Below are 15,566 nucleotides of genomic sequence, written 5' to 3'. Positions count from 1 at the left end.
AGAGACGTTCTGACCCCTGTCTAAAAGCCGATTCTTCCAAAAGGCACCACATTGTTAATTGGCCAGCTTATCAATGGATGCTCCTTCCTGTAGGTTTGTTTAGGAGTGAAAACAATACTGCTAGTCATAAACTTTGCTGATTCCTGGTTTGGTCATCTCAGTGGGGCAAGTGCAAGGCCGTGCCAGGAACTCCAGATGACTGGAACATACATGAGCACAGTGCTACCCATAGACGCCAGCACTGAGCCAGGGTGCGGCTGAGCCTGGGCAGGGGGCATCCTCAAAGTGCTTCTTTATTTAAACTATGCTCCGGGGCGATGTTTCATAATGACCCCACACACCTAGCTCATACACACAGAGCAGCCTACACACACAGCTCCACTGTGTTCGCTGGCCTGCTTGCTTGACTTTCCATCCCTCTAGGCAAGGTCCACAAATTAGCAGCTTTGTAACCCTCCCAGGACCCGGTTCTCGGGACCTTCAGAAGAAAAAGGCAGTCAGAGAAACATGAACGCGCTAATCGGGAAACCAGCATTTCAGCCCACTCAGCCACGCGGGCCATCCACACTAACGACTTTCACCTCCCCTCGCCTCGGCTGGCTGGAGGGGCGGGGAACTCTGCAGTAAGGAGGAGAACCAAAGAGGGGGGCCTGCTTGAATGAAACAATGTAACAATTGATGTGAAGCCTCGCCTTGCTCCCACTCCCCAGCGATCCTATAGGCGAGGTCCCCGTGACTGCCCCTCCCCATTGCTCCGTTTTCTTGTCCATTACGCGCTATCCCTCCGCCTCTCCTTCTTTCTTTTCTTTTTTTTTTTTTTCCTCCTTCTCCTTTCCCCCCTCTCTCCCCCTCTCTCCAGCTCCGTGTCATTTCCTCCTTGCGCTCGCTCGCTGCCCGAGCGTCTCCAGCCAGGAGAGTAGGCGGAGCAGGGCGGTGCGGGGTGGCGTAGCGCTGGAAGGCTATGGTGGTGGAGCCGCTGGGGGCGGAGGCAACGTAGCCCCCGCGGAAAAGGAGCCCCGCGGCCCTGAGCCGAGCGGAGGATGGAGAACCGGCCTGGGTCCTTCCAGTACGTCCCTGTGCAGCTGCAAGGGGGGGCGCCCTGGGGCTTCACCCTTAAGGGGGGTCTGGAACACTGCGAACCGCTCACAGTGTCTAAGGTAAGAACTGGCGGCTCTGTCCCATTGGTGCCCAACTTTGAATGGGCGAGCGGGTGCGCAGGCTGCCGCGGGACGCGGCCCTCAGACCAACTTTGAAACTTGTTCGGTGCTGGGGATGAAAGCCCCGACGTGAAGCATTAGCTGCACTGGTGTGGGGGGGGAGAATCTGGCCACCAGCCCCGGCGCGGACACCCCTTTGGGGTGGCGGGAGCGCTGGATGAGAATGCGGCCGGCCCCGGGTTAGAGCCCCGCGCGCAGACACCCTCGGGAGGGCTCGGGGGCCGATTCTGCTCCCCAGTGTCTGGGCGGCTGCTCCCCTCCGTTGGAGCTGGAGGAAGTGGTGGCTGTTGGGGGTTCCTCCTTGGAAGTTCCCGTGCCCCTGCGGGACAGCGACGGGCTGAAGGGACAGGCAAGGCGCCTTGGCACATTTCTTCAAGGCATCGGCCCCTGGATCGACCGGCGGGTCATCTCGCCCGGGCAGGTTGCGGGGCGAGGGTCCGGTGTGGGAACGGAGATGAGGCATCGGTGGCTTTCGTCAGCCTCACTTCCCACGGCCGGACGCGCGCACATCCATTCAGCCGGTGGGGCGTTGCTGCTGCCGCTTGGGCTCGGCCTTTCCCTCCCGCCGGAGTCCTGCCCCAGCGCTGGCGAGATTTCCTGCACGTTGAGGAGAGTGGAGGAAACTTTTGCGCCATGGAGCGCAGCTGTGCCGCCGCCGCCGCCGCCGCCGCCGCCGCCGCCGCCGCCGCCGCCGCCGCCGCCGCCGCCGCCGCCGCCGCCGCCGCCGCCGCCGCCGCCGCCGCCGCCGCCGCCGCCGCCGCCGCCGCCGCCGCCAGGGTTTGTTTGTTTTAGGAGGCTGTGGTCTGCTGGAAGCCAAGTTGCAGCTGAGGGCAGGGTAGAGGCGCTCTCCCGAGCACTCTAGAATCCCTGAGCAAGCCATCCCCCGGTAGGGGTGAGTGTAGGGGGTGGGGGCCGCGGGGGCTGTAACTGGGAAGAGAGATTTGCAGGACGACTCACCTTGAGGCGCCAGATGGCCAAGGGAGCGAACTTCACGAACTTTATTCTGTTTTTTTTTTGTTGTTGTTGTTTTTGTTTCTCTGAAATGCTCAAATCTGAAAAGCCCTTCCCCTTCCAACCCGCTCAAATTGCAGTTGAGGTGGAAGACGTGGGTTTGGGCTGCAGATAAAAAGATGTGGTTTCTCTGTGGGGAACAAATGTCACTTTATTGTTTTGGCTTCTTAACGTGGGTCACGTCTCAGCAGGGGGTGGCGAATGCCCCCGCCACACCCCCGCGTAACCTGTGCCCCTTTCGCCAGGCACCGGAGCTGCTGGTTAACTTGTAGGGGGTCCTTCAGGCCTTGGGGGCCACACTCTTAGCAATCCTGGGGTGTTGCCATGGGGTGTACCAATCATCTTGAGCGCCTGAGGCAAAACTTTGAGGGGCTGTCAGGGAAACCTGGGATCTTTAGCTTCCCCAAACACCAATAACCAGCCCAGATCTTCACCCAGCACCCCCTTTCCCCATATTAGTCATGTATTTCTAACCAGCCTAAGATTGCTTTGTCACCCACTGTCACACCATTCCTTCCCCCCCCCCCCCCCCCGCCAACAATTCACTATCCCTTTCCCTCCAGTATTATCCGGAGGGAGTAATAAGCTTTTTTTTTTAAAACACTCTCAAACAACCCCTTTGAGGAGGGGAATCCTGGCCTTCAGGAATTTCTTCTAATCAAACTCCTCCTCTCCCTGCTCTTTCCACCAAGGTCAGAACTGTCTATGCAGCCCTCCATGGTCTGACAGTTCCCCCCTTTCTTTTTCTCCTGACACCACCCACAGACTTTCCAGTCTGCCCAGACAACCTGCCTTGGAGAGGTCATTTTTCACCCCTGCCCAGGGCTGACCCATCCTGAGAAGCACCCCAGAGAGTGGTTGCTGCTGTGGTCCTGGATTGTTTTGTGAGCCAGCAGGAACATGGCAAGGGGGTGTTACTAAGTATGGGGCAGCCAACAATTTGTGGTCTGGCTGGGGGATTATTTGAGGGTGGATGAGGGTTTCCTTGGCCAAGCTGTTGAGGAAATGACTCGTGTGTTGAGAGGCAGGGTGCCTTTTAACGACTCCCTTTCTGCTGAATGTACAGTTGACCCCTATTATATATGAAGGCTCATTATTACACACATTTGGATATGCAGGGGGTAACATAATTTCTCCCACTTATCCCAGATAGCTTGATTCCTTCCAGTAAAAGCCAGCTATATATAACCTGGTTAGCCCTATTACTGTATAAAGGGGCCATGGCATTTTTGTAAGGTGCAATGGTTGCCTGTATTTTTTTTCTTGCCAAGACAGTATGTGGCATAGTTCATTAATCCCCTTTTAATTTTTCTACCTTAGTTTTGTTTCCCCTTATGCTTCAGAACAATACAGATTTCTTCTTGAAAATAGCTTCAGTCTGTACACATTGGTAGGGATGGGATGGAAGGGTGTACAAAGAGAATTGTCTTGACAGATTGAAAACTTGGGTTCTAATCCTTGCTCTGCCACTCACTAGCCCCAGGATCCTGGGTGCATCACTTGCCCTCCCTGGGCTTAGGTGTCTTTAAATAAGACTATGACAGTCTGGTAGCCAATCCTTTATGCCAGTGGTAGGCTCCAAATCTATAATATTTTCTACCACTTGGAGAGTTTATTTTTTTAATTATTATTTTTATTGAAGTATAGTTGATTTACATTTTTGTGTTAGTTTCAGGTGTACAGCATAGTGATTCTTTTTTATTCAGGTTATATTCCATTATAGATTATTACAAGATATTGGGTATAATTCTCTGTACTATACAGTAAATCCTTGTTGCTTATCTGTTTTATGTATAGTAGTTTGTATCTGTTAATCTCATACTCCTCATTTGTCCCTCCCCCTCTCCCTATCCCCTTTGGTAACCATAAGTTTGTTTTCTGTGTCTGTCAGTCTGTTTCTGTTTTGTATATAGATTCATTTGTATTATTTTTTAGATTCCACATAAAAGTGATATCATACAGTATTTGTCTTTCTCTGTCTGACTTATTTCACTAAGCATTATACTGTCTAGGTCCATCCATGTAGCTGCAAATGGCAATATTTCATTCTTTTTTATGGCTGAGTAGTATTCCATTATATATATATATGTGTGTGTGTGTGTGTATATATATATATATTACATCTTTATCCATTCACCTGCTGATGGAAACTTGGGTTGTGTCTATGACTTGGCTATTGTAAATAGTGCTGCTAAGAACATTGGGGTGCATGTATCTTTTCGAATTAGAGTTTTTGTTTTTTCCAGCTCTATACCCAGTAGTGGAATTGCTGGATCATATGGTAGTTCTATTTTTAGTTTTTAAAGGAATCTCCATACTGTTCTCCATATTGGCTGCACCAGTTTACATTCCCACCAGCAGTGCACAAGGGTTCCCTTTTCTCCACATCCTCTACTTGGAGAGTTTCTCAATTCTTCCGGTAGTACTGCAGTTTGTGAAGGGGCATGGGGCAATACCATTGAGGGATGTATCCGGTCTTGGCGGCCTCCCACCCCAGTGACCTTTTGCACGCCAGCTTGTGTTTCCAGAGTAGGTGAGCACTGGGTTGCAGACACTCCCTGGTGGAGTCTGGGCTCAGGGAGTAGGAGAGGACAGTTTTGGTGACTCCAAATCACTTGTGATGATCTCAGGTCAGGCAGAGACAGAGGTAAGGTGCCAGAACCATGGTAAGAAATATTGGAGAACCTCCTTCGGTGTCATGGGGAAAAACACCAAAAACGATTTGGATCTGATGTGGTGTACATGCTTGGAGATAGCTTGTGGAACAGGTGGAGGCATCTTGGGAGTGGAGGAATTTGAGGAAAGATGATTAGTGGGAAGAGTGCATAGAGTGTGAAAGTGTATTTCATATTTGTTATGGGGGACCCTTTGGATCAGGAAATAATCAGGTTGGGGAAATCATCAGTTCCTATAGGCTCCTATGATTTCCCTGAAAGTAGGGAATTCAGCTGCCGAAGTTGTGGAGACTGGTATAGCCGTCTCTTAACAATTAAGTGACAAAAAAAGAAGAAATGTTAAAAAACAACTATTATTATTGATTATCCCATGTGTTAAGGGATGGTTTATGATTGCCCCATACAGTGTGATGTTCCCAAAGAAATGTGACCAACTAGAGAATTGGGCCCATGCCCTTGGCGTTATTGATTCCTTTGGTTAGCATCTACCTCGTTGACCCAGGGGGCCTGTCTGGATGAAGTGGAGATTCTCTTCTAATCAGACTTGGCTATTTGCTACCTAGGGGTCCCCCTCTACCCCCTCTACAGTGTAGACAGTCATCCATGAAGTTGGCTCCATGCGCTGGAAAAGATCCACTTTGGAGGGTGGGTGACCTTTTCAAGGTTCTGGCACCAATGATTATGCATCAGATAGGGCCTCTCAGAGGCCTCAGAGATTCAAATTGTATCCTCCTGTGGTGTGTGTGCGTGCGTGCGTGTGTGAGAGAGAGAGTTGCTAAGCTGTAGTGTAAGATTCCTATACTCATTTTGAGTTCTTGGAAATGTGCCCTGAGGTTGGCTGAGGGTGGAGAAAAGAAAGGGTGGAGACCAATGTGGGGATGCAGGAAAAGGAGAAGGAGGAAAATTGAGGAGAAGGACAAGACATTGCAGAAACTGGCTCACCCTACATATTTGCCCTTTTCCTGGCCCATTTTTGGTGGCAGTCTCTATCTGGCACAGTGAAGGAAGTGGATGCTAGTTACTGCCCTGGAACAAAGTAGGGTGGGGTGGGGCAGTAGCCTGGAGGAGGAAGAAGCTTGACCTCCTCCACTTAGTGTGCACTGATGTTGCTATATTATTTTATCCTCTTTGGACCCAAGATTCTATTTGCCAAATGAGGGTCGTTGGCCCATCTTTATTAGCACAGATGATGTGAAAATGAATTGGGCAAACCCTAATTCTGTGTGCCATCCTTAGCCTAGGAAAATGGCAGGACATGCTCTTTGTTTTTATACCCTCCCCTATCCCCACTATGACTTTATTTCTAGAAGAAGTACACAAAGAGGCATTTGAGATTTCAAGAGGACGTGGGTAAAGTCAGATTCAGGCTATCTTGTGGCTGGCAGTAGATTTGGCTGTGACTTTGAGTTCTTGTTGGGTGCAGAGGTAGTGTTATGTGAGAAATGGTAGTTCTGTGAAACCTTCTTAGTTATGTTACAGGCCAGGCCCACCCCCAGAACAGGGCTTGGTATTCACAAAGAGACCCTTCATGGGGTGTGCTTCTTGAGAGCTTAGTCCAGCCTGATTACTTAGATGAATCTCCTCATCTCTGCTTCTAGAATCAGCAAAGATGTCTACTACCTCGGTTCCCCAAATGCTCCTCTCTCAGAAAGTAAGCTTTTGGGGACATGGGGTAGGAATCCATCCAGAGAAATACAAAGAAGGTTGGAGGGAGGTAGTAAGGCAAAGAGGGTGGGTGGTATGTCTGGCAACCCTTGGCTGAGCTTTGGGTACACACTACTTTGGGGCCTGCTGGGCTGTCACAATACACCTGGTAACCTATTGCAGTCCACACATGTGCTCCCTGAAGTGAAAAAAGGCCAAGCCTATTAGAGGCTTTTCCTTCTCTAAAACCTCAAAGAAAATCAACTCCAGCTGGAAGACACTTGAATGTTGTCCCTTAAACAGAATTCAGATGATTTTGCCCCTTGCTCTCCTCCATCTCCTCCCAGGAATTTTTTTTTTTTAAGAGAAAAGAGAGACTCAGATTTGAGGTTGGTGTTTATGGAGTGATTATCTGGAGGGAACATCAGAATTTTTATAGTTAGGCTTCTTCAGAACCAGGGGACAAAAATATGCTGACCTGTCTGAGAAAAGTTAATGAAGAACAGCAGAGATTAAGTGAAGGGCTGCTCTAACAAAGCACCCTCCTTCCCCGACCCTCACCAAAGGGCAGACTCAACTCAGGCCTGCTAACGGAATGCTGTTCTTTGAGGTGGCTGGAATCACAGATTAGCAGTGAGGAAGGCCTTGTGGAAGTCACCTGGTCTTAATCTTAACCGATCCATGTGCAGTAGCCCTGAGCTTGTTCTCCTGTGGTCATGGGGGAGCTCACTCCCTTCTTAGACAGTCCATTTCAGTGTTGAAATGTTTTGACTGTAGTAGACATCTTTTTCTCAGGTCGAGCTGAAATCATTCTCCATCTACCTATTCTCTATGGGTCCTATAGCTCTGCCTTCTGGGACCACACAGAACAAGATGCTTTCTCTTACTTAGGACAACATTTGGGAGGTCTGAAGACAAAGACTGTGTCTCTTTGTCTCATTTTTCTAGGCTAAAGAGCCTTAGCTCTTTCAGCTGTTCCTTACAGGATCTGAGATCCAACCTCCTCCCACTCTGGATGCACTCCAGCCTGGCCATGTTCTTCTTGAGTTAGGGAGCCCACAGCTGAATGCAGTAACTGAGGAGAGTCTGACCAAAGTTAGGTAGCACCATTCTTTAAAAAAATACGGCTGAAGACCACTTTGGCTCTTTCTGGCATCCATGCCATACGAAGACTCTGTGTCAAGCAAAGCCTTTTAGTGGAAGTATCTGTGCTACGGCTAAGCCACACCTGCCCAAGGCCTCTACCTAGGCACCTGGGACAACTACATAAGAGATTTAGGAGGGGCACATCTCATCACTCACTATGTATTTAGAATTGCCCCTAGCCCTGCCCCTAGCCCAGGTCAGCCTTGGAAAAAGTGTTCTAAGGGAGATGATAGGGAAGACATAAGCCATGAATTCCAGGAGCATATATATTTCTACAGAGTTACAGACAAGGAATTTGTATAATAGAAGAAGGAAGTGGCAGTTGGCGAATAGTGTCAAAATCAGACCTCTAGAACATCAGATTGATTTGATTTGATTTTTAACCAACTGCTGGCTTGGAAATTGTAGGAATAACCTCTCTGAACTTAATTTTCCCCTTCTGGAACAAATAGGTGTCTCCAAGATTGAAGATGTTGACCCTATGTGACATACAAGCAGTCTCCAACTTACGGAACCCCTCGGTAGGAATTTAGACACAGCAGTCCCCAGCCCTGTCAGATGTTTATTTCTGTGCACATTGCCACTGGCACTGGCTGCAAATCTCCTATCGTTGCTGCCATTCCTGTGTTCTGAGGTCTTCTGTCTGTACCTGGAATACCCACAAGAGTCGTTCCTTCTGGAGGTCTTGCACTGACAGTCTCGCCCCTCCCCCACACCCTCACATCTACCAGTTTGTCACCTGAGTTGGGCAAATACCTTTTCTTGCTACTGAAGCCCTGATTGGGGAGTGTATTGAAGTGGAGCTTAATCTTCATTATCACTGAAGGATGAGAGGCCTGGAGAAGAGAGTTAAAGTCTAGGAAATATGTCCCCCTGACACAGTTATTGATAGTGGCCACGTTCAGAACAGTTCTGGAGAGGCCTCTTTCATCTATAGTGTATCACTGATGAAATTACAGAACCTAACCACCATTTACAATATTCTGTCTATAGGGAACTGCATTCAAAGCTCCAAGCTGCTTATTTACGAAAGGTAATCTTGGAAAACAATCCATAAGTCAGGGACAACAAGTGCTCTAGATATCTCTGTTACATAGATGTAGATGGGTTTGGGGTTTCTACTACTATCACTGCCCAGGTGCTCATATCCTTGATCCTGGGGCCAGATTTGTGTGTACATACAGTGTATGCATCATTAAATTTCTCTCTGAAACTGAACTCCAGGTTTACCTGATTTATCTTGTAATCAGCAAGTGACCCTTTTATATTATTTATGTTGGTACCTAGATCACTTTCACTCAGTTTCTATGAAGGCAATATTTTGTTTCCTGGTGCTCCCCTGAAATACCTGCTTCAGACAGACTTCAATTAAGTCATTAATGAACAAGTTGAGATATTATTTTTCCCTGCTAAAGACTGCATTCCAAAGACTGGGATGGGATAGAGGTTTGTCTCCTTACACCCCTTCGCCCTATCCAGTGTAAACAGGCCAAGTGGAAAGATTGTCTTAGGCATTAGTTTTGCAAGGGATGATTCGTTCTTCCTCACATCACACTGGCATGTTTACTTGGGCACATAGCCATCCTGGCTGGGCACTGAAATTGCAAAGATCAAGATGACTTCGTTTCTCAAAGAGACTAACTCCTCCCCATTGACTTCACCTCCACTCCCTCCTCTTTCAGTGCGAGTCTGTGACTACGCCATGCTATGGGATGAGCACTGCCTGGTAGCAACAGAGACAAATTTTCCATGCATCTAGGCTACCCTTCTTTCATGTCCAGTCTTTGGTTCCCAGCCCCCACCCACCAGCACCAAGTTGCTTGAGGCCTACATTTGGGACTGTTTCATTCAAGTGTCACTACTTCTTGGTTCATTCATTGTCTTCCCTGCCCGCTGTCCAAAACCCAGCTTTTTGTTGTTGTTGTTTTTCTTTTTTGGTACAGTGGGCCCTTCTAGTCTGCTGTACCAGTTCTGTCTCTCTTGGCTCAGCCATACTTCCGGTGTGGGGAGGTTGGGGGAGAGAAGTTCACAGAGTTAAGGTTGATAAAGTTTGAAAACTCTTCAGCAAATTGGTAGCCGGATCAGGGGGAACTTTTCTCATACTGTGTCTCTCTCTGTCCTGTTTCAGTGGAGGACTGGACCTTTGTCGCATTCCTGATATTCTCTTATCAACTCGCTGAGTAATCTTGACATGTTATTTCACCTCTCTGTACCCTCCTGTTTCTTCTCAGCCTCTCTGAGGGGCAAGCTTCTGCTTTATTGACGGGATGCTAAGAGCTCCAGGATCTTCGCTCATGATCTAGGTTGTGGAAGTGTAAAGGCTGACTGACAGCAGGCAGTTCTTCCAGGACTTAGCTTTTCTCCACGCTCCTACTTCCTATGTTTCCAGAAGTGGCTGTTTCGTGGTATGTTCTCAGGGACGGCGTGCCGCATGGTCTGTTAACTTTCACTCAAGTCTTTTAATGTTACATCTGTGAGGAATGCGGGAGGTGGGACTAATTTGACAGGATCAAGGGTTAAGCCCAGTGATGGACAGACCCTTTGTGGTGTCTTCTGGCCCCCACCCTAACGCCACTCAGCAGATTCCCAGCTGTATGGTCTTCTCTCTTCCTGAGCCTCTGGCAGGGAAGTTTTGAATGGTTCTCCTATACTGCCTTTCACGGTCCATCAGAAATTGATTTTTCTTTTGGGGGAGGGGGTTGGGGGTGAGATGAGGTAGACCTGGGGGGAAAGCTCGTTCAACTAGTTATTCTGGAAAGGGGTTAGAGTCTCATGGCTGCTGCCCCATCTTTGCTTATGAGAACATGACAAGCTAAAGCCTTGTCTTTGTTGGGCTGCCTTGCTGCTTTCCATTTCTTTTCGTTTGTGTTTGATGTAAGTAAAACCTCCTCTGAAAACTTCTGCAGGTAGACAGTTTTTGATGGCATATTATCTCTGACTTAGAGGGTGAGGGATGATATCTTGGAGACTCAGGGGAGAGTAAGTATCAGTTCTTGACTCTCATGTTCTTTGAAGGACTTGACTGAGAGTTTGGAGCTCTGTGTTAATTTAAATTTGTAATCAGGGAGTAGCAAGGCAACAGGAGGAAAAGTGGACCAGGCAGGGACCTGGATACTCCACTTGTGTGGTTGTGCCTCATTGGATGGAGGTAATGCCGTTTGGTTGGATCTCAGCAACCTCTTGAACTAAATGGGTGATCCAGGCGTAGATATGGGGGAATAGGAGAGGTAGTGGACCTGCTATGTGGTAAATACTGCTACTTCTAGGTGTTTTACATATATTCTTATTTAATTTTTACAGTAACTCTTTGAAGTAGATATTGATCTCCCCATTGTGCAGATGAGGGGACTGAGGCTCAGGAGAAGTTAAGTAACAGGCTCCATATAGATGAGCTGGCATTCAAATTGACTTCTGTCTGACTCCATATCCCAGACTGTTTCAACACTATCATGTTTACATAGGTGAAAGAAAGAGAGAGAGAGAAAAAGAACTGGATAAGAATATGACAGGGAGTGGGGAATGAGAGAAATTAGAGAAATGTAACTTACTGCAAAAATTGGTACTGTTAACAGTACATGCCAGTCAGGGGTCAGGGTCAAAGGAAAGGTTTTGTTTTGTTTTATTTTGTTTTAAATCTCAAGTCAGGGTAAGAAGTATAAGCTTGGATTCAGAAGACCTGAAGTTCAGTCTTCGCTTTGCTGCTCAGTATTTGTGTATGACTGGGCATGTCATTTTCCTCTTGGTGTCTCCATTTCCTCATTTGCAAAATGAAAATAATAAAACTTGCATTTTTTCCCCAGTAGGGAGGGAGATTGATTTTATCTTTTATCTCATATAAATACTAGATGTGTATGTGATTTAAGAAAGGAAAAGCATTCTACAGGTGTCCCTTATTAAGCAGAAATGCTCTTAAGGGAATTCTGAACTTAAAAAATTAAGTGTATGAAGTTACCAAATCTTTGGAAGTTGTATGAAATGGCAGGACATCTTTAATGTGACGTTTGCTCCTGGCAGAAGTTGGAGGACCAGACATGATTTCTGGCTAATGTTTGAAGAGACAGCAATTTGAAAGGCTATGCTAAGCCTTGTTTGGCTCCTACCTAAGAGCTCTCAATTAAGCCTCCAATCAATCAATCAGTCCACCAGTCAACACGTATTTGTTGAACACTTTGTAAAGTGCCTTACCCTAAACTAGAGAATACAAGAGATAGCCACCATGGAAGACCTGTTCCCTGGAAATGACAGTTTTGTTGAAGAGAGGCACTACTGCAAGCCTGGGGAACAAAAACCTTAATTTAAGTGCTGAAACCATGGGCTAGGATCTAAGAGCAACATTTAAAAAAATTTATTGAAGTATAGTTGATTTACAATGTGTTAATTTCTGCTGTACAGCAAAGTGATTCAGTTATACATATACATACATTCTTTTCATATTCTTTTCCATTATGGTTTATCACAGGATATTGTATATAGATCCCTGTGCTATACAGTAGGACCTTGTTGTTTATCCATTCTGTATATAATAGTTTGCATCTGCTGATCCCAAACTCCCAATCCATCCCTCCCCGACCCCCCCTTGGCAACCACAAGTCTGTTCTCTATGTCTGTGAGGAAGAGCAACATTTATTCAGTGAGAAGAGATTTCATTGCAGGCTGATGTGGTTAGGGAGCTTTGTGGAGAAAGGAAGAATTGAAGCTAGACCTTGAGGGCTATACAGGATTTAGGTAGGTTGGGGAGGAAGAAAGGCATTCATTCCAGTTAGTACAAGTGATGCATGTCCTAAGGACTCAGGTGACAGGCCAGTTGGTTCACCCCCACAGTGAACTGAGTAAGAGTATGAGCTCCACAAGGGCCAGGTATGTGTGGTTTCTTCATTTATTCACTTATTAATCCATGCATTAAATTTATTGAGTGCCTGTTCTAGGAGCTGAGCTACACTTCCTATGGCCTGTGAAACCAGTGCACAGCCCCATGAACGTCACTTTTGTTTGCTTTCTAAAAATACTTTCATAGTGCATACCTTGGACCAGGCACTGGTTTTCTATTTTAACACATATTAGCTCCTTTATCAATCCCATTTTACAGATGAGGAAATTGAGGAATAGAGAGGTTAGGTAACTTGCCCAATGTGATACTGCTTGTATGGCTGGATAAGTGGATCAGTAAGGATCTGCTTGAGTAATGAGACATAAGGGTGAATGGATTTGAGCCAGTTATTCTGAAGAACCCAGAACATTGGGCTATAGGATGGATTCAGGTTGGAAGTATGTAGCCATTTTGTTGTTTTTTGGAGGATTAGAGTTAAAGTATTAAAAATAAAGCATCTAACACAGTACCAGCCATATAACTGCTTACACAAGGAAAGACCTGTACTGAACAATTGGAGATGGCATTATAAAGGAATCAGTCATCTTGGCAACGTGCTGACTGTTGTTAACACATTAGCAAGTTGCCAGAGGTTGTGGTAATATACACCATTTGGATCTGAAGAAATGAGGGAGAGGCAGGAGTTAGAGATGAATCCAGTATTTCTAATCTAGAAGGCTCTAGGTGGTGACGGAGATTGGGAGGGCTAACCAGGTTTAGTTAAGTTTTGGATCTTCTGAGACCATAGGACCATCAGGGAAAGGAGTTCCATAGGCAGTTCAGAAAAAGAAAAAGAATTTTATTTAAGGCCACTGGTCAGTTAAAACAACAAATCATTATTTTAGGAACATAATGGTTAACACAGATGATTTACTAATCTGCTGATGGTTGTGGAAATGACTTAATTGCCAGACAATCTCATGCCCCAACAGACATTGGAACAGGCCTGCATTGTTATTTAATGGGCTTTGCTGGTCATAGTTTGGTCTTGCTATCTCCTCCAATCTGCAGGCTGCCTAGTCACCTGAGGTATTACTGGCTGAAGTTCTTTCTGCCTAACTTAGTACTTTCAAGTGATGGGGAAGTCCAAAAATCAAACAAACAAAAAATAGAAGAAGCTGTCAAAACGCCAAAGTTCAGACATGAAGCTGGAAATGTTAAAAGATTCGAGGCTGTTAAAAAACATCAGTTGTCTTGCCAAGATATTTAAAGATTGTTTTCGCTATATGAAAAGTAAAATGTGGAGGCTTCGTAAGGCAAACTCCACTGGAGTTTCAAGTCGGGATTGCATTTTTGTTGTTAGTAGTTTTATGCTCTCTGCATGGGGGAGTATTATTAATCTGTGAATATCATTGTTCATATTTCTGCAGTAGCATTGGTTCTTAAAATGTGACCTTTGAAAAAGCATTGTTAAACTTGCAAATATGATTTAATTGTTTTCAGTGGTGTCCTCACCGTACTTTCATCCTGAGTTTTATATTAAAATAAAAAAGAAACTAACAACATTGTAAAGCAACTATACTCCAATAAAAATTAATTAAAAAAAGGAAATAGGGATTTACTTCACAAATTCATTGGCTGCAAATCTGGCTGGAAAACATCACTTTATTATTAAGAGACTTCTGCACATTTGGAGTGATTATCTGACCCAAACCCTAGACTGGATGTCCTGTATATTTACAGAAAATTCTCAGGAAATGTTAACTTTCCTACCTTCATCCTTCTTAGATTTGCTTTCTAGATCCATTACTTTTTTTTGTACAGCATCACATACTTTTCTGCATGGTGAAAAACTGAAATTCAGAATGTCGTAAAGATGCTTGTGCCATGGAACTTGGTCTCTTCACTCCCTCCCTCCTCGTAGACAAAACTCATTTCATGCTAAAAATCTAATGGGCACATGGGTTCTCTTTACCTAACTCTGACCAGGTGAAATAGCTTGTAATTTATATTTGAAACTGATTTGAGTATCTAGCTGCTGGGGGTGTTTTTGTGAAAAAGGCTTACCCAAGTGCTCGGGCTTTTTTTTTTTTTAACATCTTTATTGGAGTATAATTGCTTTACAATGGTGTGTTAGTTTCTGCTGTATAACAAAGTGAATCAGCTATACATATACATATATCCCCATATCTCCTCCCTCTTGTGTTTCCCTCCCACCCTCCCTATCCCACCCCTCTAGGTGGTCACAAAGCACCAAGTGCTGGGGCTTTTGCAAGAGCCAGCTTGCCAGTTTGTCTCTGCTGTGTGAGTGCTGGTGGGAGGATGATACTCTCCCTCTCTGGATGTAAAGGGTTAAATATGTAATTTTCATGTTTTCCCATGCCTTTGGCTGGAGAAATGTTCAGTGTTCTGAAACCTGCCCAGGCCCTGCACATATTGTATCTGCTTAAGGAAGGTTTTGGCTCTTAGCCCTTCTCAGCTGCATTAGGGTTCAGGTTTCATCCTTCTCCCCTTCCAGCCACTAATAAAAGCCAAAAGAATTAAGGATCAGGGAGAGTTAATTCCCACTGCTAAGACCCAGGTGGGGCCCTTCCACCTCCCATCCCAGCTTCTAGGTTAGAGCCCTAATTTAGGGCTGAGCTCTAGTCTAAGCCTGTAAGTGACAGTGATCTGGAACAGGCCCCAGAAAAGCACTTGACAATCAGGTTTTGACTTATGTTGGCATCTCTCTCTCTCCCCCCCCTCCCTCCCTCCTTCTCCTGCCTCCCCCCTCCCTCTCTCTCCCTTCTCCCTTTCCCCTCCAGCTCCTCTGCTGGGATCTTAGAAGAGACCAGGGGCCAAGCCAACCGATGCTATTACAGAAATGGAAATGATGTATCATAGTTCCTTTCTTCTAAACTGGGAGTTTGGGATGAAGCTTCTACTTTTTTCTTAAGTCCCTGACCCAGCTTCAGTACAACATTAGGAGTCTCATTCAGAATAAGAAATGTCATTGATATCTCACCCAGCTTAAAAGAGATGCATAGTAATGAGCTCTGAAATTGTGAGCTCAGACAGAGAAGGCAG

At 46.1% G+C, this 15,566-nt stretch overlaps 1 protein-coding gene across 1 annotated transcript in view; it reads left to right on the top strand.

Moving 5' to 3' along the window:
* Nucleotides 1-1,040: 1,040 nt before the first annotated feature.
* The window catches only part of SHROOM4 (shroom family member 4), a 210,625-nt gene continuing 196,099 nt past the window's right edge, over nucleotides 1,041-15,566 (top strand). Inside the window, exon 1 of the mRNA XM_065901270.1 lies at nucleotides 1,041-1,157. Within this exon, the coding sequence (XP_065757342.1) occupies nucleotides 1,041-1,157 (117 nt within the window). The remainder of the gene's footprint in view (nucleotides 1,158-15,566) is intronic.

This window comes from Phocoena phocoena, chromosome X, assembly GCF_963924675.1.
Source record: "Phocoena phocoena chromosome X, mPhoPho1.1, whole genome shotgun sequence".
In the NCBI taxonomy this organism is placed as follows: Eukaryota; Metazoa; Chordata; class Mammalia; order Artiodactyla; family Phocoenidae; genus Phocoena; species Phocoena phocoena.
The sequence above is the reverse complement of the archived record's forward strand: the minus strand, read 5'-3'. Positions and strand labels throughout refer to the sequence as shown.